At 36.0% G+C, this 26,630-nt stretch overlaps 1 protein-coding gene across 1 annotated transcript in view; it reads left to right on the top strand.

Annotated features, from left to right (window-relative positions):
* The first annotated feature begins 889 nt into the window (after nucleotides 1–889).
* The window catches only part of LOC140153129 (deubiquitinase DESI2-like), a 68,699-nt gene continuing 42,958 nt past the window's right edge, over nucleotides 890–26,630 (top strand). Inside the window, exons 1-2 of the mRNA XM_072175771.1 lie at nucleotides 890–1,057; nucleotides 11,901–12,639. Coding sequence (XP_072031872.1) covers nucleotides 12,538–12,639 — 102 coding nt within the window. The 5' untranslated portion in view covers nucleotides 890–1,057; nucleotides 11,901–12,537. The remainder of the gene's footprint in view (nucleotides 1,058–11,900; nucleotides 12,640–26,630) is intronic.

The raw sequence follows: 26,630 nt of genomic DNA, 5'->3' as shown, positions 1-26,630 counted from the left end.
CTCATTGCAATACCGCACACGTAAAACAGAAATATGTGTAGTGTGGAATTAACCCGGGGATTTAACCAGAGAAGATCTGATTTAACATACCGTAAAATGGGGTTAACTTCGGTCAGCAGGGTAACTTTGGTCGGTCAAATATATTTTTTAAATGGTCATATTTTCATACAGCAACATTGTTTTTAGTCATATTTGGTGTCAATTTGTTAAGAAATATATTTGAAAGAAATAATAGTCGCTCATGTCCAATTTCCTCGAAATTTATTTTTTTTCAGAAAAAATAAAAATTGATAATTATGAGCATGGATGTGTGCTTAATTAATTTTTCAAGGGGTCAAATGTCACAAAAAATAACAACTTGCCCATACAGCGAAGATCGAATTTTTTTTCCTTCATGGGATGTAATACTCTGACCAAGTTGCCCCAAATGCGGGGTAACTTTGGCCAGGCTATTTTTTAACTCCTAGGGCACCCTTGCAAAATTATTTAAAAATCTTTTTCAACTTCAAGGTGTAGAAGGGAATCCTAATGTCATAAGATAGGCCTATAATTAGGGGCCTAGAAATACGGCTGGTTTTGTTTGGAAGCAGTGGTTTAAAAACTCTGAAAAGTGCCCAAAGTTACCCCCATTTTACGGTAGTTGAGCTGTTTTCAATGAGTGTTATCTTGGTTTAATGTTTTTAATGGGGTTTAAGTCCTGCAAAGGTCGTGGTGAATTCTACTGTAGACATGACTGCATCATGCCTATCAGAGGAAGAATGGAAAACCTCATACAGATTGCCGCGCCGGCCACCTGCTGCGACATTATTTTCGAGTAAGTGCGCCCTCGGAAAAAAAAAAGCAAACCAACAATCAAAATAAAATCGATGAATCGATTAGAAATCGGAAGTGGGAATTTACTATTTTGGTGGACAGAGCTGCTGGTTGCTGTTAAAATTCTCAGTGGTTCTGTGTGGCATACTGTATCATGATTTCATTATATTGTATCATTGGCGTTTGATTTCATGATTTAGGACACTCTGCGATTCTGTGACTGACGGTATTCACTCACACAAAGGTAAGTGAACCAACAACATTTCTCGCTGCTGTTCATGTGTTACAATAATGTTGTACTAAGTTGTACACACACAATTGAATAAGCTTACCATGTTACCATTCGTCTCAGATCATATGTCATGAACATGTTTCCTCTTTATATTAAAGCATGTCCACTAAAAAGAAGTACTTTTAAATTGATTCAGACCTAACTTATTGGGGCGATCTTTTCCTTTAGACCACCGCTATATAGGCATGATAGGGACTAAATGATTACTTTTACATGTACATCAAGGACGGTTTATTTTTGCATCAAGCTTTTACAGTTGCCAAACACTTTGAAGTCAAGGTTTAATGTAGTGGAAGGAGGGCAGGGCTTCGATAAATGAGGGAAATTATGGGGTAAAAAACAAGGTTAAAACAACTTTTTGAAAACAAGTGAAAACGGCCATTTTGCTAACTAGGAAAGTTTTGCCTCAAAAAACAATTTAAAAATTATCGGAAAAGCAAGAAACATACCTTCATAGCCCTTGGCAATTTTGCCCCTATAAGATTAAGGCTAATGAAAGTCGATTCCCAGTTTCCCGTTACCCTACTCCGCTCAAAACAATTTGCTGGCCAAATATTTCATTATTTTGAATAAAATGTTGATTTCTAACAAACTTAAACATACTTAATTATGGTTTTAAATATATCATAAATATCTTTCTGTTGATTTTCAGGGATTTTCTTTGCAGTAGGAGCATGGTATATGGTTAATAATGAATTATTAATGAATACCTACTCAATTCTCTGTCCCGTACTTTTTGATCTGCTCTGATCTCATCCCGTAAAAAATATTGTGAAACTTTTGATATTTAGTTGTACAATCACCTTCATGTGGTTGAAAACTACATCTGTAAACTACAAACTGTGATTTATCATATGTATACATGGGTAGTTATTGGTTTACACCTGTAACAGATGCAATAATGAAATGGTGTAAAATAATGAATAATGAAATGGTCACCTACACAGTCATGAAAAATAATGTAACGGGAAACTGGGAATTGACTTTCATTAGCCTAATATATACCGGTGCAGGGTACATATCTTACTTGTCACCAATGTGCTATAATTTTTGAGAAAAATGCAAAAATAGGCACAAAATTGGGCAGGGGTGTAGTACCCCTTAAGACAAGTGACACACACTATCAACATACATAGGCCTACATGTATGTACCAGATTGTACCTATACCATTCACCAACAGTCAAAGTGCCTGTGCAGTGCTTTGTTGTTTATTGTTAATGACATTATTGGATACGGGCTGGCTGGTGACAAACGAGGCCGATGCGGAATTATAGGCAGGTCTGACTGCAGTAGTTGCAGACCTGTCTGACCAGTGGTGGGGTCCTGTTGCTGCCCTCTTTCCGCCTCTTTCTCTTTGTCTTCCAACTGGGTTCTTCTCGAAACTTCAAAGGCTGAGACAGCTTGCTGCACAACGTGTCTCCAAACAACTCGGTCAGCAGCCAAGGTAGATCAGTGTCTGGGGTCCATGTTGCAGGCCTTCAGAGATGATAAGTTAGTCTTTGTACCTTTTAGAGGTGCTCCTACATTTCGTCGCCCAGATGACAGCTCACCGTATAGGATGATCTTTGGCAGACGGTGGTCTTCCATTCTATACACATGTCCTGTCCATCATAAAGGTGTCTTCAGTAACATGGTCTCAGTGCTAGGGATGTCTTGCTTGAGGACTTTGTCGTCGGTAATGAAGTCGCTCCAGTGGATGCCAAGGATACGACGGAGGCATCTCTGATGAAAGCGTTCAAGGATTCGTAGATGCTTGCGGTATTATATTATGCTACCCATGACTCAGAGCCGTACAGGAGGATGGTCAGAACCACAGCTTTTTTGGTGGCTTTCTTCAGGTGTTTGTTGTTCCACACTCGTTTGTACAGTCTGCCAACGGCGCTGTTTGCTTTGGCCAATATGCTGTCAATCTCTTTATCCAGCTTGGCATCGGAGGAAATAGTAGATCCCAGGTAGGTGAATTGGTGCGCTGACTTCAGTTCTGTCTTGTCGATGAAGATGTGGGGAGGTTTGTACATATATATGTACACACATTGTGGGTGCTGGCTGGTGAAGCACTTCAGTCTTCTTCAGGCTGACTTCAAGTCCAAAGAGTTTTGTGGCCTCTGCAAAACAGGATGTGATGTGCTGCATGGAACTCTCTGTGTGGGCAACAAGAGCGGCATCATCAGCAAACACCAACTCCCTAACTAGCAGATCCATTGTCTTGGTACGGGCCTGTAGGCGCCTCAGATTAAACAGGCTACCGTTCGGTAACGAATGTAGATACGGCGTCATCATCATCAAGGTCGGCAGTGGCCTGATGGAGCATCATGCTGAAGAAGATGCTGAATAGAGTTGGCGCAAGAACACAGCCCTGCTTCACCCCATTGATAATGGGGAGGGCTCTGTGAGGTCGTTATTCAGTTTAAGGCAGCTGTGTACTACTCTAGACATTGTTTCTTTCGCAAAATGGAGTTTTTTTGATATGTTTGTACTTTGTTTTTATAAATACAAGGAATGAAAATCCAGATTTGTAAACTCCAACTGCAATATTTTAGAGATTTTATTTCACTATTCCACTCGTTTTTGAAATTGAAAAGGAAAGAAAATCTTTGTTGTACCAGCAGAGTACACGCGCGCAACAACGCATCGCGTTGCGTATCGCGCAATTTGTTAACGCACAAATATGCGACGCTTATCTGCATGCGCGGCGCATCTTATGGAAACACCACGGAAGCACAAAAACCTAGTGGTCAAATGGCTCCGTTTTAGCTGATGAAATGTGGGTTTTTGCACAGCCGCCATCGGCGCTGTGCATTCTTTTTACCGCGTTCTTTCTTCTTCTTCTTCTTCTGTCAACATTATGATCAGCCATCGTAGCCACATGCTTTCAGGCATGTTGACCATACTTGGTCAGTAGAACCGTTTGGTGGTGCCACAGATGTCACATGATCAACTTCCGGTCAAATGTCATCCACTTCCGGTCAATGGCCAAAACTTGGATTTTCACTAAAAATGCTACTCCTCCCACATATTACATAGCACCGTGACGTCACTTACACGTATGCATCATCTATAGCCAGTGTCTAAAAGTTCTTCATAGAAATTGGGATCAAAGGTCATTAAGGGGTCACTTCCGGTAAAAGTCTGAAAATTTTGTTTAAAATATTCAAAAAATCACTGTCTTTACAAATTACATAGCAGAGAGTCGCCATTAGCACACATGCATTGCTACTAGCTAGGGTCTTTAGGATGCCTACAGTTTTGGGGTCAAAGGTCATTAAGGGGTTACTTCCGGTCAAAAACCAAAATTACCAAAAAAGTTTAAAAAAATTTTATCTCAAAATGTAAACAGACCAGAGTAATATAATCATCAGGCATAAATCAGTGTTACCTGATGTATGCATGGTATTTTTATTTTGGGGGCCAAAGGTCATTAAGGGGTCACTTCCTGTTTTTAGCTAAATAACTTTAACTTTAAGAATTTTTTATCTCAACAACTAAACAAAGTAGAATTTTTTAATTAAAATTGGAACAATGCATTTTGTCGGTGTACATAAGGTTTTTTTTTTTTTTTTTTAAAAGGTAATTAAGGGTGTCAAAATGTCAATCATAAATTTAAAAAAAATCAAAATCCATGTTTAAGTTCGATTAAGCTGAAATTCACCAGGAATATTCCTTATGACATCCTAAGCACTATGTAATATTTTTGGGGTCAAAGGTAATTAAGGGATCACTTCCGGTTCTCACAGATTCATTTGTCACTGCTGGCTGTGCATGCTCGCGGTCGCAGGCGAACGCAATCAGATCTCGTTTCAAGTTCTTTCCCCGATTTAAATATCAAGTTATGAATGGATTTCGCTCAAACTTCTCAAGGGGCCGTGGATTTACCCGATGTTTATGTAATGTAAGTAGGGTAGGTTAAACAGCCTTTTAAAAAGGGTGATGTGTCATATTTCTTAGGGAACAGGCTTATTTGATGCAGTATGGTCTCCAGAGCATTTTGACACCATTTTCATCCAAATCGGCCAAAAAATGAGTTGGTGCGGGCTAAAACAAGTATTTGGACAGACTGTTGTTCATACCGGTACCGGCCATGGGAATGAACATTTTAAGATTTGCGTCCACCGTTCGCATGCTTTGAAACCTACTGCATGAAATTTTCATTGTTAAAAAAAATCATAATTTCCACAAAACAAGGCTCTAATTTAACAAAGATTTCAAAATCTGGATCGACAAGCTGCTTGTGACCCGGGGCACTCAACTTTGGAGGTGACGCGTATGTAGGGCTGTTAAGACCCCCTTTTTCAGCATCGCTGTCACCCAAAGACCCTATATTTTTTTCACGAACACATGCTTCGCTCCAGCTCTCTGTCACCCGAAGACCCCTATTTTTCCATTTGATCTGTCACCCAAAGACCCTTATAAGTTCAATTTGAACAGCAACTTTCATTTATCACTGATTTTGTTACTTATTTTGAAAAAATAAAGAAATTTGAAGCCATTTAGAACTAGAAATTGATTTTCGAGGTTTTTGTGGCGCTGTTTTGGTCTTACCCAAAGATTCCATTTAAAAAAAGGTCATGTTCTCACCCAATGACCCCATATTTGTTACATTTTGCTCTCACCGAATGCCACAAATCATGCTCTCACCCAATGACCCCATATTTTTTTTTACATGTTGCTCTCACCGAATGCCCCTTAGTGCGAAAGCGCCAGCCCTACACCTATATCCATTTCAAATTGAAGTGCCCCCCCGGGCTTGTGAATGCTTTATTTATGCAATAATCAGCACCTACACTGTAGGGCCTATATTGTAGATTGTATCCTTTACACTATACAGCTATAATGGCTTGATCTGTGCACTCATGAACGATAGGCCTACCTCCATTCAATCATGCATTCACATTAAAAAAGTAATAATGAATTATGAAAAACTGCCGCATGTGATTTGAATGACACAAATCTAAAACTTTCATTTCCATGGCCTAAACAAGAAACTGGCAATCAACTTTCTAGATTTCTAGATGGTCTAGATACATCTTGCGAGCGCAGCTTGCAGGAAAATTTGCATATAGCGTTTCCGCACTGTTTTCCTTTTTCGAGCGTTTTATCTAAAAGGCGACCCATGAATGTGTGCCAAAAATCGCTTGCCCCCCCCCCCCCCTCGGCTTGCCAAAAATTGCTTGCCCCCCCTTTGTATGGGTGTGTAAATTTAAGATTTGTGTACAAAGTATAGGCCATGTGGGCAAAAACTGGGTGTGTAGAATTACAAATTTGGGTGTGTAAAACACTCCCTACATGTACATGTACACAATGATTAGTTGGTGATTTTATAATGGGGAGGGGCAAGGTCTCAAATTCCCAATTGAACCCCCCCCCCCTCTGTGTAGAATAGACTTGAGTATAGATTCTCAGATTCCTCCAATTAGCTGTAATTACCTGATAAGTCCAAATTTGTATGCCGTGTGTAATTTTCATGTATAATTTTGCGTGAAGTAGGTCAATTGGACAGACCTGGCAACAAATGCAAAACAAACCGCAGGGAATTCTGTGTGATGAAAACTACAATACTAAATGCACAGAAAAGCAAAGCAAGGATACCATCTTTGTACAGATTGAACACTTGCTTGTGGGCATGAAAAAGTTTTCAATATTTTTTCAAGATATTTATATATGCACATACATGTAACATAATAAAAATAAATGCAAATAATTAATTAGATGAGAACTGTTCATGTAATTTCAGGTACAGTATTGTAACTTTGTAGCTTAAGATTTTGAGTATATGAAAATACAAGTTAATTTAAAGGGATCTGGAATGAGCGTTTTGAGCGTTTCGACAGTATTTTTTGTGGGACAGGAGAGCACATCAGACATCAAATTGCATTCTGAATACGAAGAATGTCTTTCTGATATCAAATAATTTTCATTTTTTGAAATTCACGATATAATACAAATTTTATGTCAAATTATTAAAATTTGATGTTTTTCACATTTTTGATATATAACAGTCCTCGAAGTAAATTTTATAAATCTATGATGATATATTCTTAAAGTGTATGTAGGTGGGAGGAAAAGCCGACGATCAATTGAAAATTTTGACCTTTCATATTGAAGATATGGATTTTTTCCCAAAAGACCTAATTTTTTTGGTGGTTTTGGAAAAAAATCCATATCTTCAATCTGAAAGGTCAAAATTTTCAATTGATCATCGGCTTTTCATCCCACCTACATACACTAAGTACATATTATCAGATTTATAAAGTTTACTTCGAGTACTGTTAAATATCAAAAATATAAATTTTTAATCATTTGCCATAAAATGTGTATTACATTGAGAATTTCAAAAAATCAAAATTATTTGATATCAGAAGGACATTCTTCGTATTCAGAATGCAATTCGATATGTCTGATGTGCTCTAATGTCCCACAATAAATACTGTCCAAAGGTTCATACCCCACCCCTTAACAAAATTAATTTTACTAATTATTTTTCAGCAGGTTTGTTACTTTTCTAAATGTACAATTTTTAAAGAGTCATTCCATGCCAACTCACCCAGTGGTTGGCAGGTGACCCCTTCAGAATTTGATATTGCTCCATCAAAGTGTTCCATTTTGGTCACAATGAATTCACTGAAAACGGCAACTTGATAGTCCATGTCGTTTTTGAGCTACAGCCTCTGGAAATTTTGCCAGGACCCCCCCTCTTTTTCTCTCGCGCGGCACACCGATGAAAAGTTGTGCTTTTATTTCCTCATAATTTTGTAACAAAAGGTGGTATGAAGTGACAAATTACTATTCTGGGTAATTTTCACCCAATATTTCAGATTCTGCCATCAGTAACATTGTATCTGCCTTACTTTTGACACACTCGCCACTCAAAATGCCCTTTCGACATGCGGAAGTGCTGAAAGTCCATGTTTGCGCCCTCATACAACCCATTATGCAGCACCTCACTATATTCCAATTGCAGGATTGTAATATCTAGGTGCATATGTGCTACTACAAGCCAGCATAAAATTTTTATACAGTTAGTTTGGAATTAGATGGGGTTAAAAGTTGGGTCCAGAGCAAAAATCTCAAAATAGCGCCCTCTCCCATGGGACGGTTGACCTTGTGGACAGTTAAGCCAAGGTCAAGAAACTTACAGGATAGAATTATGTTGATCCATCCTTACTGTGTGCCAAATGGCAACTTCCTGATGAAATTCCTTCATAGTTAGGGAACCCTTCAAACATTGCCCATTTTCACCATTTCTTTAGCCAAAAGTTGCTGAATTCAGCAACCTATCACTTAAAATTCGCAAAATATGACTAAGTATTTTGACTGAAAATTTTTTCACACTTACAGACTATCATAGATGGAATCAGCATCATCTAAAATGCATTCACACAAAATTCTATGAGACATGTCAGCTGACCCCCATTGAAAAAAATTTACAACTTAGTCAAATTTTGCCAATTTGGAGTGAAAGGCTGCTGAATTTGGCTACTTTGGGCTCAATTTTTGTGAAAAATGGTCAATGTTTGAGGGGTTCCTTAATTATGAAAGAGTTCCATCAGGAAGTTGCCAAGCAACATGATTCAATCCTGTTAGTTTCATGACCTTAGCGAACTGTCCACAAGGTCAACCGCCCCTTGGGAGAGGGCGCTATTTTCAGATTTTTGCCATGGACCCAACTTTTAACCCCACCTAATTCCAAACTAATTGTTTAAAAATGCTGTTCTGGCTTGTAGTAGCACATATGCACTTAAATATTACAATCCTGTAATTGGGGCATTCTGGGATGCTGTATATTGGTTCTAGGATGGCGCAAACATGCGACTTTCAGCACTTTAGCATGACAAAAGGGCATTTTGAGGGCTTAGTGTGTTAACAGTAAAGGCAGATACAGTGTTTTGATTGCAGAATCTGAACATTTGGGTAAAAGTTACCCAGAATAGTAATTTGGAGCTTCATACCCCCTTTTGTTACAAAATTATGAGGACATAAACATGCAACTTTTCAGCGGCGTGGCGCGAGAGAGCAAAAGAGGGGGGTCCTGGCAAAATTTCCAGAGGTCAGAAGCGCAAAAAAGCGATATGGACTATCGAGTTGCCGTTTTCAGTGAATTCATTGTGACCAAAATGGAACACTTTGATGGAGTAACATCAAATTCTGAAGGGGTCACCTGCCAACTTTTCAGAAATTTGGGTGAGTTGACATGGAATATAGTCTACATACATAATACTAGAACAATAGTCTTTCAGGACACCAATTCGAATTGCTATATTTAATAACCAAAACAGTAAAAGTCAAATTTATTTTTGTTTCATATGACCATGTCACTTTCTCATCTAGACACCCAAATAAATCATGAACCAGTTGTTTCAACTGAATTTTATTCTAAGAAAATTACATGTATATTTACCGTGTAAACAATGAACATGTATTAAAAGCTCATTTTGTGCATTTTCTCAAATTCTGAAAGAACTTAAAACTGATTTTTTGGCATAATTGTAATACTTACACATGTTCCAACTTAAATCTATGAGCAAACTGTCAAATTTGCCCTGTTTGTAGTAAAACGGGATGATTTTCTGTTGGTCCGTCATATTATTATAATTTTTCAGATTATGATAATATGTCGGAACGACTCGCAAATCGTAGTCTTCTACAAAACCAGTTTGGTTACGCTCCCTCCACACATGGAGGGAGCGTAACTAAACTTTAACTGCGTAAGAGACTAACTCTGAGGCCGTACTCGCCGTCCTAATCCAAAAAGTACGAGATATTTCTAGTGATAGAGGTGAAGTTTATGATGATGTTTCTTTGCAAATTTCAAATGTTTTTTGTGTACAAATGTATTGGGAACTTTCATAATGATTACATATTAACTATTTTATCATTTTGGAAGAAAAAAAATAAAAATCTAAAAATTTAAAAAGATCGTACATTAACCCTAACAGAACTAGGACTCACTAAAGCTCACTATTAAAACCGCTCTGCGTGCACGGATTCCACGGGACTTGATGACGCAATCAGACCAAGTCATATATACCCAGGGAATCGTTGGCGGGCCAACGTCACCTGTGTAGCTACATGCTGGGGATCTTCTGCGTGGCATGCGAGGGGTCCGAGGTTCGAATCCAAAAGGGGTGCCAAGTGACTTTCTTCTTCATCTTCTCTCCTTTTTCGTTCCTTCTTTCCCTTCCGATAGCCAAAAAACCTCGGGTAGGGTTAGGGTTAGTGACCATGCATATTTTCCCTATATGCCTTGTTAACCCTAACAGAACTAGGACTCACTAAAGCTCACTATTAAAACCGCTCTGCGTGCCGCGGATTCCACGGGACTTGATGGCGCAATCAGACCAAGTCATATATACCCAGGGAATGCGTTGGCGGAATAACGTCACCTGTGTAGCTACATGCTGGGGATCTTCTGCGTGGCATGCGAGGGGTCCGAGGTTCGAATCCCGGGGGTGCCAAGTGACTTTCTTCTTCATCTTCTCTCCTTTTTCGTTCCTTCTTTCCCTTCCGATAGCCAAAAAACCTCGGGTAGGGTTAGGGTTAGGGCTTTAATCAAATTGTATTGAAAATACATGAAAAAGGGATATATATCAAGATATGTTTTTGTGGAGGGGGGGTGGTAATCTTGAACACCAATCATGGATATTTTAGCCGCAACACAAATTTAATTTGCATTTGGTGACATTTGTCTCATCCAGCCTATTGCCTCACATTAAGGGTACACGATGAATTGTTTGTCGAAGCAGCCAAAAAAAATGGATTTTCATGATCTTTTAAAATCAATATATTATTGAAAAATAACACTTTGATGTTTTGCGAAAGTTCATTCTACAAATCATATACTTTGAAAACTTGCTTGATTTATTGTTGTTAATGAGTTATACATACATGTACGTTTTACAAAAGTGATGTTGTTTCAGCACTCTTTACAACATAACTCGAGAACCACATGACCTACAAAAAGTAAATTTGTGATATTTGAATTCTTCTACACATTAAGCTATGAAATGATCAATGCAATTTTTGCCAAAGCTTACTACCATTTGCAAGATGCTGTGAACGCGACCAAATCACAACAGTTTAAAATAGTTGATAACCTTAAGGGTACACGATGTATTGTTTGTCGAAGCAGCCAAAAAAATAGATTTTCATTATCTTAATCAATATATTATTGAAAAATAACACTTGATGTTTTGCAAAAGTTCATTCTACAAATCATATACTTTGAAAACTTGCTTGATTTATTGTTGTTTATGAGTTATACATTTTACAAAAGTGTTGTTGTTTCATACCTCTTTACAACATAACTCAAGAACCACAGGACCTACAAAAGTATATCTGTGATATTTGAATTCGTCTACACACTTGCTATGAAATGATCAATGCAATTTTTGCCAAAGCTAACTACCATTCGCAAGATGCTGTGAACTACCAAATCGCAACAGTTTTAAATAGTTGCTAACCTTAAGAAGAACCTGCATTCTCTGCAAGCTTACTGAACATCAAGTGTGTGTCATCATTTTACCGCAAATTCTCATGTGAATTCTAATGTAAATTATTAATGCTATAAAAAAACACTATTTGATATCCATTTCCGTATCTTTTTTTGTTTACTTTGATACATCATGAGCACTCATGATGATTAAAGCCCTGCGGAAGCATATGGATATTCAATTTATTCAACTGATTAAAATGCATTAACTTCTAAAGTCCCTTGTATCTCTTTGTGTCTCTGCTTACTGAATTTTGTGACTTTTTTAATCACTTGCTGTATTTTCTTTCACATTTTACTTTGTGCAGGTCTATATATACACACAGTGTTATCAAATTGACAAGTCTGCTGCTTCGTGATGTCAATCAACCATCAGGGTCCGACGCACATGCCTGGCTGTCTGTAAAGGTGGATGACTATAAGCACTGAAAGCTACGGACAGTTTACCAAATGGCTAATGTTGGCTATGCTCAAGGACAGCCTACAGCAGACTTCCCCCTCCCAAGGTAAACGTGATATGGTTCCCTGAAATACTTGATCTCTCAGTGGAACGTTTAAGAATATCCTCTGTAGGAAATGAGCTTCCTGTCTGCACTTTAGCTGTGAACTTTCACTTTCTGTATGCTAACTGGTATTAAAAATTAAGTATAGGAACTTACTACGGAAATCCTTCAAGTTGATGCCAACACCTTTGGAAAGGGTTAGAGGCTGTTTTTACCCCTTATCAATCTGTCCATAATGGCCTTAATCAACATCGGAGAACGGAATTGACGACATTGCTGGTGGTGGATGAAGTGTTGGTGAGAAGTTTCGTATGCAGGGTAACAACGGTGAAGCCAACATCGAAAGGTCAAGGACACGGACCGGGTATAAGTGCAGGTAGACGGATTGGCGTCATCGTCCTTGGAGAATAAGGGGATATAGAGCAGGATCGGTTTGGTACTAATGAGTACGCATAGTATAAGGGAATATCTATGGAATTTGTCTTCCAAATACAAACTGAAAACCACAATCATGGCAGAGGTGCGCTTGAATGTTTATGATATGGTGAGTAGCAACGTTGTTTATCTGAAAATAATCCAGACTGTCTGGAATTTGAAATATAAGAGGTTTGAACTACATGTACTAGTACTGTATGATAACAACATGCATGTAGTGGGGCTATCCAACTACCGTAAAAACTCGATAGTTAGCATGGGCTTACTATCGAGCGCTTTTGAAAGTTTACATGAAATTGCACCAAAGTCCGGCGCTTTACCAACTGACTAATGGGGTTGAGACACACATTTGCAGGTTTACCTGTTCGTATCTATAGATGTATCGATGAATTGCTCAAAACCCTTTACACTTTTGTGGATGGGGCTCTTCATGTTTGCATGTTTTAAAAACGCTCGATAGTAAGCACATATGCTAACTATCAAGTTTTTACGGTATATCCATACTTATTTGAAAAATAAAGTAACTGAGGCATCTTAAACCATAAAATTAACTTATTAAGTGATCCTGTAGCCTTGTAGTGGCTGTGAAGGGAACACTGAAGCACACTAACTAGTACAGGACTGAATGTCCTTGCTTTGTCTTGCTCAAGATTGTTTAGGAAATTGGATTGGGCAATTCAAATTTGGATTTAACCTCTAGAAATGTTTTCTGTGAGAGAGTCATCCAGCAGCCACTGTTAGTAAACATGATGGACACCAATCTGATCTGAGTGTTGTGGTCCCCTGTATATTACATACCATGAACTACTAAACATTAAGCCTAATGGCATACGTGGTCTCCTTTGCATTGGGGTATATTTCATGTACAAATAGAGAGCTCCCTCTAAAAATCCCAACAAGAATTAGTTTGTGTCTAAAATTCCAGTCATGTCAAAGGATCCTATAGCGCCATTAGGCGAACGTTTATGGTATTAGGCTATTACAGAAATTGGCGAGAATCCAAGAATCCATTCTCGTAAAAATTCTCATCAACAAAATTGCAAGAATCTAAATGAATTCGTAAATATTTCAGTTTATCATACTAGTTTTGTAGTTACAGTGTATACATGTGGCGAGAATCTATGGATTCTTGCAAAATTCCACTGGGAGAATACAAATTTTTTACCCTTTTACAGGCATAAGAATATTCAGGTCAACACTTAGAGAATAAAAGATACACGTGCGAGAATTAACAAACACGATTCGGCGGCTTAGATGTTCGTAATGGTTTCGTTCATTTAAAACAATGGGGATGTACTTACAAAAGTAACATGAATTTTTTCTGGAAAAAGCACTTTTCTTATAAAAAATAAAACTTAAAACTGAATTAGAATGAGAATAAAGATAGGATTTTGTCTCTTGCCTATCCAATATCGTGTCATAATGGATGGGCTGGCCAATATTTTGAGTTGTGGATGCCGGTGCAGCCAGTATCCACTATAAGATAAAAATTATTGGCCAGCCCATCCATTATGACATGATATTGGATAGGCAAAAGACAAAATCCTATCTTTATTCTCATTCTAATTCAGTTTTAAGTTATATATTTTATAAGAAAAGTGCTTTTTCCAGAAAAAAATCATGTTACTTTTGTAAGTACATCCCCATTGTTTTAAATGAACGAAACCATTACGAACATCTAAGCCGCTGAATCGTGTTTGTTAATTCTCGCATGTGTATTACGCGAATGCATTATCGCGCGATCATTGAGGATCTACAAGCGTGCCGCCATTGCGTGTGGGCGCGTTCTCACTGTCTTATATCACTATCCACATATCGTGTCATACATGTAATGGATGGGTGAAAACCAATCAAATTGTGTGTATTCTAGACAAGACGCACCAACTGAATTAGAATTGAATTTCTACTTCACCAGAATCAGCAAGTTTTGGTGTTTTTCTATCAATTTCGCACATTTATGACATCAATAGTCAATACTTTCAGGTGATTCTATAAAAGTTCATTCACATGCCTGATAGTAGCTAATTTGAACCCTAACATTGTGTGGTTTGTACCTCAACCTGTGACCGGCTACTTCTACTGTGATCAGCTCATTTGTAATTACAATGCCTCATTTTACGATTCCTCTTGGTTTGCTAACTAGATACAGTGTTAAGGAGAGGCCAATTCCTGAAGAGTGTATTTGATAGCGTTCTATCCCGGGGCGTTCTATGTAGCGTGATGATGCTATAAAAAGTGTCAACATTTAAAAATGAATGTCAATCAAGGCAAATTCATTGCACCAATAATATTATCAAAGAAAGACTTAATACCATGACCAAACCAGTACAGTGGCATTTCAGGAGCCAGTTTTTTGATTGGTTTAGTCTATAAAATACAAACTTTTACGTTACAAAACTACCCATTTTCATATTAAACACTGTAGTAAGCAATGCGGATGTCTTCAAAATCTAAAAGTTGCTGTAAATATTTAATTACTTATCCTATCATAGTCAAAGTATACATTTTCTGAGAGGAAATTTGATGAGGAATCTAATATGGACTTACTTTTTCTGTATAGGTTAGGGGTAAAATGTTTCAGTTCAAAATATGTTGAATTGTAAAAAAATTTAAACATATTTTGGGACACCCTGTATTCTGAGATTACCAAACAGCTGTGATTTTTTTCTTCCCCAGTCAGTAGGATCCCCTAACCTCTAACCAAATCAATGTTGTTTACTTTCAGTTTAGTAATAAGCAATGCATTAAGTGACCCATTTTTTATTTGGAATTTTTTATTCCACCCTGTATAACTTCAAGGTCACCCTGTACAATGAGTTGAAATGTGTATATTTGAATTGCTTATGCCCTCAGCTTTTCAAAAATGTATACTTTTGCTAGTTTAGGGTTGATAGTTGTGTAGATATTCTAATTTGAAACTTGATTGGTGTAAAAATTCATAATATGTGATGTAACGCTAAGGGTGGCGAGTTCAAAACACACGGCCTATTACTGTTTTTAATACACAGACCACCCTTTTCAGTGTATACGATACGTACTTTAAAAAAATTTACATTTTGAAAAGTTGGTCTCAGGATTATTTCCATTATAAAAGCTGCAAGCTGTTGTTGACTACTTTGTGTTATGTCGATGAGCTTGACTTAGTGTAGATTTTGCTGATTTCCTGTTATCATGATCATGGGTGTTGATTTGGAGCTGCCATGCTGCTGAGTACCAATGATGTCAGGGTGACATCAAGGGATTGTTAGGCAATTTGTGAAATGAATAAATCTAATTAACTGTTTGTGAATGTGATGCCTTTTGTCAGCATCTTTTGACGCTGATTGATTTAACCTCTTTGCAACATGTTTAATACAATTATGAAATCATTAAAATGCAAATTTATTGGTCAAACAAATGTCATATTTTCAAGGTTGTGTTTTGCCTTTTCAATTAAGGTGGTTATGGAGGCATTATAAAAGTGCTCTAAGCATGTTTTAAACAGATTAATTGAGTAGAGCAAAGTACACTGATCAATATGCCTTTTGTTTGGAGTCAATCGGACATACGGTTTTCAAAATATATCAATTTATATTTTCTTTGTATCTTATTGTTTTATCAATAATCAATAAAGTTAATGAGCTAAAATGACTGGAGAAGCTCATTAACATATAATTTTTGCCAATATTTTGCTAAAAATCCATGCATAAATGTTCAGGGTACTTTTATTTTGCATACTTTTGCCCTGAAACTTGGTCAAAGTGTTTCTAATATGTTCTAATGTATTATATAGTGAAGCCGCCCCCTAATTTGCATATTTGCATAATTAATTAGCATTTATGCAAATTAGCTCATTAATTATGCAAATATGCAAATTAGAGGCGGCTTCACTATATAATACATTAGAGATATTAGAAACACTTTGACCAAGTTTCAGGGCAAAATTATGTAAAATAAAAGTACCCTGAACATTTATGCATTGATTTTTAGCAGAATATTGGCTAAAATTACATATTCATGAGCCTTTGCAGTCATTTGAGCTCATTAACTACATTGATTATTGACAAAAACAATAGGATACAAAGAAAATATAATTTGATGTATTATGGAAACCGTATGTCCGATTTGTTCAAACAAAAGGCATATTGATCAGTGTACTTTTACCCTACTCAATTAATCTGTTTAAAATATGCTCAAAGCATTTTCTAATTTCTAGAAAATGCATCCAATACCACCTTAAAGAAAAAAAAAGCCTGCTATATAATGAATAAACTTAATATTTACATGAACGTAAAAAAATAGGTGCAAATTTGGTCAAAATTGAAGGTATATATACAAATCAGCCCCCCTCACCCTGAATTGAATATTCTTGGCACACCCATATATTTTGTATATTTTACAATATTTATCCAAAATTGTATGAAATATTGGATACAAGAGATTGTGGACCGTATTACTTCCGTGGTCTGGGTCAGTGGCGGCGCTAAGGAGGGGGGGGAGCATTTTCCCACCCCTCCAAATATTTTTCTTTCCCCCCTACTTTTGCGACAAAAGCAACATAATTACGTAAATTTCCACTTTTTATGGTAATTTGGCATAAAATTTGTCAATTTTGCCCTTGAAAAAAATTCCTGGTGCCGCTAGGGACTAGGTACCCGCTGGTGATCGGCGATCGCGTAGAAGTGAGGAAGTCTCCTCCTCTTCTATGCCGCGGCAGGGTTCAGTTTTTGCCGGCAAAACCTCACATATAGTCACTCAATATTAAAAAATAACACAGAAAGCTCATAAACAGCAGCACACAACTTTTTAATGAATCATTCAACATTATGTTTTGTCTCATCAAGTCCTTAAAATTTAACAAGTTTTGAATCTGAGATATGCCACATTTCGGTTAAATGCACTTGAGCAATGAAAACGAATGCCTTTACTTTCTATATATGTTACTTATAATTGGGTAATTCCACCAGGTTCCACTCAATATTAAAAAATAACACAGAAAGCTCATAAACAGCAGCACACAACTTTTTAATGAATCATTCAACATTATGTTTTGTCTCATCAAGTCCTTAAAATTTAACAAGTTTTGAATCTGAGATATGCCACATTTCGGTTAAATGCACTTGAGCAATGAAAACGCATGCCTTTACTTTCTATGTTACTTATAATTGGGTAATTCCACCAGGTTGTGACACAGTGTGTTAACAGTGTGTTAAATGGACTATATCATTAAAAGTGTCATTACATTTGAATCCATTGTTTAATATAGCATTCATCTAAGGGTGTGTAAGTGTTTTAGAACGTTTGAAATTATGTAAGTTATAATTTTACAAAAATATGATCAAAAATGTCTCATTTTGACATGAAATTGACACGGTGTCAATGTTACGTCTGCATTTCTCTTTTTTACATTTTTCCAACACTAAAAATATATAAATATGCAAATTAATAATGTGTACTAACATGCAATACACACAGTGCAACTAGAAATACCTTTATAATGGTAGTCAGTGCCTAAATTACAGCAGAAATGGCAAGAACTAGAAATTTTGAAATGCAGACGTAACATTGACACCACAACCCCACTCACATTTTTAATTTCGGTTGTTTCTGCTGTATTTTGAGACTGATTACCACAACTAAGGCCCTTCACAATTAATTCTTAGTTTCCTGTTTCATGGTTGAAAACCAGGGATGAGGCGACTTTTAATTATTAATTATTAATTATCTTTTATTTTCTTTATTTTAAAATAAGTGGTCGCAACCTACATCAAGCCATTTTGACAAGGAGCATGCATTTAATTATTTTACTACTATGTTTGATTTTATACATAAGTAATGGTACAATTAGGTTCTATGTTTATTCATCATTATAGATGATATGATCAAAGTCAGAAAGTAGCAAATTGTAGTCATTAAAAGTTATTTTTAAAGAGAAAATCCAAAATATAAATAAAATAATTAAATATTTTGCAATTCTCTACTTTGGATGCGGGCGGGAAACAGGAAACTAAGAATCAATTGTAATTGGCCTAAAGCATTTCTTGTTGCAGTGTGTATGTTGTGAATTGTACACAAAGTGATTTTGCATAACTATTTACTTAGGTCTTGAAATGCTAGGAAAGAAAATGAGGATTTTCCATGTAACACCTTGTCAATATTAAATGTTACGTCAAACTTCCTTACTTTGCAACATTTAAATAAGTAATTAATGTGAAATAACTATATGTACTATCTAAAAGACAAATGGCAACACACACAAAAATAATTGTTATGGTAGTCGGTATTCCAATACAGCAGAAACAGCAAGAATAGAAATATGTGAATGCAGACGTACCATTGACACAGTGTCAATGTTACGTCTGCACTCACACTTTTCTATTTCTTGCTGTGTCTGCTGTATTTAGGCAATGACTGCAATCATGATTGTGTTTCTAGTTGCATTGTGTGTATTGCAATTAAGTGCACATCATTAATTTGCATATATGTAAGTGTTGGAAAAATGTAAAAAAGTAAACTGCAGACGTAACATTGACACCGTGTCAATGTTACGGCAAAATGAGACATTTTTGATCATATTTTTGGTAAATTATGACTTATGATAATTTAAAACCTTCTAAAACACTTGTACACCCTCAAATTAATGTTACATTAAACATGTGATTCAATTGTAATGATACTTTTAATGATATGGTCCATGTAACACACTGTGTCTCAACCTGGTGGAATGACCCAATTACAAAATCGGGCCTTGTTACACTCAGGAAATTATTTTTGTAACTTAATAATTTGTTTTGAGATGAAAAAACTGAACTATAAAACACTTTTTTAGTTTTTGCCATTTTGTTTTTGCAAAATTGTTTTTGCCAAGCCTTGAAATAAGCAGACTATAACCAGGAGCAATTTGTTTTTGAACATTGCTCCTGGTTCACTGGGATTTTACAAGAACCAGGAGCAATTTCTGAAGAAACGGGAGCAATTTTCACATATTAACTCCTTTTACTGCATACAATACAGCATACCAGCCAGCACTATACTGCATCAAATTCAAAACTGGAACCAGGAGCAATTTGTTTCAGAATATTGCTCCTGGTTCATGTTAATTTTACAAGGACCAGGAGCAAAGTTACGAGAGCAAATTTGCTCCTGGTGCCTGCTTATTTCAAGGCTTGGTTTTTGCCAAGCGGTAAAACTGCGGTTAAAACTGCGTTTTTTTTCACCTGTGATTTATATCTTGATGCATTAACAGGTAATTAGTTTGGAAACTTTTGATTAAAAAGGGGCATTTCGTGATCCACAACCTCACGAGTCTAACGAAATTACAACACATTGTCTATGGAGCAGTGTAATACACATAATCATGCATAACTCGCAAACGCAAAATCGGAATCAACTGAAATTTTGGAAATAAGCTTTTTTCGTGGATATCTACTGAAAAATGTCATAAAAAGATGATGCTAGGATCACGAAATCCTCCTTTAAAAACCTGACCTAATTTCAGATTGAACCGGTGGTATTGGATTTTATGTTTTTAGAAATAAACTCGAAATTTGATAAAGAATCAATTTTAGCATGTAACAGCACAGAAGAATAACTGCAATTTAATGGATGAAGACTAAATGTCTTGGCAGTCATCAAGGATTTTGTGAATGAAAATACCAAAGTTCATGATATGATTTTGCATGGATAAATTCGTTGTGTTGAAACAGATGTTTTAAAGCATATATTTGTATACTGTGAAACAGAATGAGATGACATGTATTCACATTATCAGCAGATTAAACAATCAGAAAATAGTTGCTGATTAAGGGAGCGCACCACCATTAAACGCGCCCATTGAAATACACGGTAAAAAGCTTACATTTGGATCTCGTTTTGGCACTTGAATTACGTATTTCAACTATAAAGCTTGGTATCAAATTAAAGCTGATCATATGTAGAATATTATTCTGTTAACGGAATATATTGCTAACCACCGACTTTTTTGTTATTTTGCCGCAAAGAAAAATTGTGCAAATTCAACCCTAAAAATCACTCAATTTTGGAAACCGGACGTTGTTCAAATTACGCCAGAACTTCAACTCTGAAATAAAATTTTGGGAATTTTTCTCAAATTTGGTCATGTATACATTTGTCGGAAGCAAATGAGCTGAAAATGGGCAAGATTTGACTATACGTTTAGAAAATAAAGCATAACAAGCTCAAATAAGCGGTGGACTATTTTAACCGAATTTCACTGGTACATAAATCGTGGAGTGATTTGGTGGTGCGCCTCTTATAAACGTCACTTGTTATCAAAATCCAATTTTTTACTTTTTAAAATAAACTAGAGAAGGTTTCTGGTCATTTCGCAAAATTTCACCTCTCTGCGGCATTCCGTTTGGAAGAAATGACGATCTAAATCTCAGCTCGGAATCACCAAAAGACCCAAATTTCAACACGTTCATCAACATGCTGAGTTCTGCAGAGGTTGGACAGAAAATTGAATGTTTTATGCAAAAAGATACTTTCTAATTTTAATTTTTTAGCTGTGAAAAGTACAAAATGTGTGTATTCATGTTTTGAATATCTTCAATATAGGCCTATTTACATAATTATGTCAAAAGACCCCCCCCCCCCCCCTTCTCTTTTTTTCTGTCTTCAAAACAAGGCCTACTGATATTGGCAATTTAGGCAAAAATACAAGTTTTATACGTTATTCTGATCTGGTATAAATTTATACCAAAAACGCTCACGGAAGTTGATTTTTCATGCCTTTCTTACCGTCAGAGACTTGTATTTTTGGATAAATTTTTAAACAAATGTTCCTAAAATTAATCACAAAAGTTATTTAAAGCATTTGCGAATGAAATAAAATGATTTATTAAGACTTTCGCCCTTATTTTATGTCTTTTTTGTACTGAAGCGCGTAAATAGTAACACACCTTGAAAGCCTCTTATAAGGGAGCGCACCACCATTAAACGCGCCCATTGAAATACACGGTAAAAAGCTTACATTTGGATCTCGTTTTGGCACTTGAATTACGTATTTCAACTATAAAGCTTGGTATCAAATTAAAGCTGATCATATGTAGAATATTATTCTGTTAACGGAATATAATTGCTAACCACCGACTTTTTTTTGTTATTTTGCAAAAGAAAAATTGTGCAAATTCAACCCTAAAAAAGCACTCAATTTTGGAAACCGGACGTTGTTCAAATTCGCGCCAGAACTTCAACTCTGAAATAAAATTTTGGGAATTTTTCTCAAATTTGGTCATGTATACATTTGTCGGAAGCAAATGAGCTGAAAATGGGCAAGATTTGACTATACGTTTAGAAAATAAAGCCGCAACAAGCTCAAATAAGCGGTGGACTATTTTAACCGAATTTCACTGGTACATAAATCGTGGAGTGATTTGGTGGTGCGCCCTCTTAAATTGGTATGTCACAAGTGTTTCATAGCATAGGTCCTACAGCGATAATCTTTCTGGGTTTGGAATGTCTCCCTCTATATATATAGCACTATTCTATTAAAATCAATTATTAATAATATCAGCAAGGTCCTCTGTCATATCTTTAACTCTTCAATCAAAAAAGGCATTGATCCTGACAAACTATAAATTGCGAAAGTAACTCCAATTTTCAAGTCAGGGGACTCCCATGACTTTTCAAATTACAGACCCATCTCAATTCTTCCAGCTATTTCTAAACTACTTGAAAAGGTTACATATAACCTAATTTATGACTTCATTTCATTTCACAATATCCTTAGTCCCAAACAATTTGGTTTCGGACAAATACGTTCCACCGACATGGCTATCAACGAACTCTACACCAAAATTACCAATTATCTTGATAATAGGCTCCATACAGTTGGTATTTTCCTAGACCTTAGCAAAGCCTTCGATACACTTAACCATGAAATTCTCTTAAATAAACTTTGACACTTATGGTATTAGAGGCACTGCTAATAATTGGATACGCAGCTATCTTAATAACAGAAAACAATATGTAGTTTTCAATCAGAGTTCCTCTGATATGACATCTGTCACATGTGGTGTACCACAGGGATCGATATTGGGCCCACTTTTGTTTTTAATTTATATTAATGACCTTCCTCTTTGTTCCAACAATGCGGACTTCGTCATATTTGCCGATGACACCAATATTCTTTTTCACATAAAGATCAAAACTCCCTTGAAACTCTAGTTAACAATGAACTAGTAACCATTTCGAACTGGTTTAAACTAAATAAACTTTCCTTAAATATCAAAAAAACTAATTTCATGATTTTCAAAAATAAATACAGTAATATTCATAACAAAGATATTAAAATTATCATAGATAATCATATTTTAGACAAAGTTCACACAACTAAATTTCTAGGCATATTAATTGATGACGATGTTTCATGGAAATCTCACACTTCCAATGTATCCAAAATGGTCTCTAAATATAATGGTATTATCCGTAAGGTTCGCCCCTATCTACCTCAGGAATCATTACATACACTTTATAACACCTTTGCTCTCCCCTACTTATCCTACTGCAACATTATCTGGGCTGACAAAAATAATTCCCATATAAATTCATTATTCCTTATACAAAAAAAATTATTCGGACATGCACCAACTCTCTTTGGCTTGCCCATACAGACCCGCTTTTTAAACAACTCAATACTCTTAAGGTGCAAGATATTTATTTCCATCAACTCGGAACATTTATGTTCCAATACCACCACAATCTCCTCCCAAAAGATTTGTCCATTAAGGAGTTTTTTAGAACTAACAAAAGTATTCACCATCACCATACTAGGCAAGCCAATGATTTCCACGTTAAAATGTCAAATACCAAATTGGCTGATAATATAATTAGTATTCAAGGAGCCCTTTATTGGAACTCACTTCCCCAGTCTATCAAATCTTGTAGTTCAGTGCCATCTTTCAAATCCAACTCTAAACAAATCCTCATCAGCACATATGTACAACACTGATTAGCCTACACCTGCAGTTGTTGTTTTTGTTTGGTTTTTTCCTTCTCATTTTTCAGGATCTACTTGCATAAAATTAATTCAGTATATATGTTCCACAACAAATCGGACCCGTTTGTCTGTCTGTTTGTATTGTTCCAGTCTTTATTTATTATTATTATTACTTTGTTATATTAATTTTGTTAGCTCGCTTTGCCTTGTATGCAGATTATCACTTTTGCATTTCATTGTTCTTGCTCTGCAGAACTATACACCATTTACCATGTTAATTTATCGTTCCATTAAATATGTAGATTTAATTTACAAAATATTGCATTAAATATATAGTTATACCTGCTATGTTAGTTATAACTTAGCTCATTATATAGACTCGTTGCAAGTGCACGTGCAATCATGTGCTTATGCTTTCACCCGGGCTAATTTTTACATTTTTGTTATTATTGTACCGTAATACTTATGCCATGCCTGAACTGTTTTATATTATAATGGGATTTTACAACCTTTTACACCTACTGTGTAGGTTTGGTTGTTATTTTCACCATCACTACTCATTGATTTATAATTGAAAGCACAGCTCTTGTGATAATTAGTTTATACCTAACCCACAAGGCATATATCTTGCTATTGTATTTATTATTATTCTAAAAATTTAAAGTCTAAAGTTTATCATAATTATTTAATACTAACTTCTGTAAAGGGTGCCACAACAACACGCTCTGCGTTCAGTGGCATCCTCATCATTCACCATATTATACGATGTTTGTAAAAGCTTTTTTTATATTGTATTTATTTAATGGATGAATTTGATGAAATAAAACTGAACTGAACTGAACTGAACTGAACTATAATATCCCAGGAACAACCCATGGCGCTGAGTTTATACTTACTGGTCGCTTAAGATTATTGCGATTTCAACTGCGAGACAGGACTAGAAGCTTTTGTTATTGTAGGAAAGTGCTTTTACTTGATTGATTGCTAATCAATAACTCACAGCTTGGCGACTGATTGTAGATCACTATAAATCGGATGTACTGTTGACCCAGATTACGGTTAAGAATAATAGACATACACGGTTAGTCCATGCTAAGCCAAATAAAAAAAATTATTTGTTGTACGCCCACCTCCTTCCTCACTTTCTGGGATCAGTCTATATTTTTTCATTTTTCAATTTCCATATTACATTAAAAGGTTTCAATACATGAGTGAAATGTTAATGCGTATAAACAAGATTATTAGTCAGCATGAATCACTTGCTAGTGTTTTTGTGGAACTCTAAGGGATCTTACCCCTCATTAATGATGGTTTCGTCGTTTCATGGCATATGCTGAAATGCCCGAAAACTGCTAGCAATGTCAATTTTACATGAAAACTGCTTTATTTTGACAATTCAGCAAAAAAAAAAAAAAAATCAACAGCCCCTCCTCCTCACTTTTCCAACTGGGATGCGAAACAATTAAAAATTTATGTGGCCATATAGCCGGGTGCTATGTTGGTATGTTATCAGACCAAAAGGATGTATGCTACGTGTCGGATGTATGTACTGTACTTCTTTTGCCGTGTTACAATAATCGTGATAAAAAGTCCCGAACATTTCTTTTAAAATTAGAGATAACACGCATTCTGCTGTTTTGCTTTTTTGAACAAGAACTATTGTGTGAGCAAAATAACACGGACAGTTTTTTTTTTTTTTTGGTAGAATTGGTTGTAAATTGACAGATTTACCGAGGTTTTTTGTAATTTTTGTTTCCATAAAAATGTTACTAGAAAAATGCCAAAAATATCACATTTTTGGCCAGTAAATTTTAATTTTTTTCTGCCTATAAATTAGTTTCGACTTTAAAGTAAACATATATATGGGACATATCATATTTCATTGAGGTGTTCTATGAATGTAACATTCGCTTAGATCATGGTGCGTCACAACAAATTCCCAAAAATATGGCCACTTGCATGATTTATTTAGATATTTACGTTTAAAACGATCCCTGCAGCATAGTCTTTACCCAAGGCGAAAATTTAAAGTGTGCGCTGAATTTATGCGTGACCCTATCATAATTATAGGGTGCTTGCGGAAGGTCATTCGTTCAAATCATCCTCCAGACACGCTCCAGAAGACATGCAAATGCATGGAGTACAATACCAATTGCCTGTTTAACTGGTATTGATCAAAGTAATTCTTTTGTACTCCATGCATTTGCATATCTTCTGGAGCGTGTCTGATGATGATTTGAACTAATGACTTTTCGTGCAAGCACTCTATATTCGAATCACAGCGGCCTTCGCCGTCCAGCGAAGTGTTTTTAAAATGCATAAAAACAACTTGGTTTTAATGCTAATTATTGCACGTTCCAAGGAAGTCTGATTGTCATTATAAAATAGCCGAGTGGGCGGGTTTTCGCTGAAATATTTTTTGTGTAAAAACTGCAGCATTCTATGTATAAAGGAATATATGAATATTAACTGCACAACATGTAGAACGATTCGTGATACCCAATAGTGGTACAGTTGGTGTTGTTTAGCAGGGGAGAATTTTATTTCAATTTTATATACGTCAAAGTATTTTTTGAAATTACTGAAAATAAACGCTCAAAAAAATTATGAAAAATCTAATGTAATTTTTACATAGAACCCCGATAAAGATTACTGTGTCGTTTTTATGGTAATCTAATCTTCTATTTTCTAAAAAAAAACATCTTGGGGTTCTATGTGAAAATCTTGAATAAACTGGGGGAAACCCAACGTCTATATACTCCGGGGACTATAGGCCTACAAGAAAATGGCTGATTCCCTATAGGCCTACATTGTACGGACCGATATATCAATACCATGATGCACGATGCAGTCAAAGTTGATAATATCTATTGTGCTCAGCACAATACACGTATTGTTGTATTTCTATTCTATACCCAGAAATGTTGGAGTTGCCTATAAGCTATATGTTTAAAATTCAATATGGCTACCAGCAACTCATGTGGTCCAATGGATTAGCGCTGGACTTGGAGATACTGTATGCAGCTGCGGCGTATGTTCGAGTCCTACCTCTGCCAAACTGAAATTCACTTTTTTTTTTTTTTCACTTTCATATTTGGGAAATGGGACTGGGCGAATTTATGTGTGATTCGGGATCATTCGGGAGGGGATGGTTGGAAAAG

The sequence above is a fragment of the Amphiura filiformis genome, chromosome 5 (genome assembly GCF_039555335.1).
Source record: "Amphiura filiformis chromosome 5, Afil_fr2py, whole genome shotgun sequence".
Lineage (NCBI taxonomy): Eukaryota > Metazoa > Echinodermata > Ophiuroidea > Amphilepidida > Amphiuridae > Amphiura > Amphiura filiformis.
This window is presented reverse-complemented; position numbering and strand designations above follow the sequence as displayed.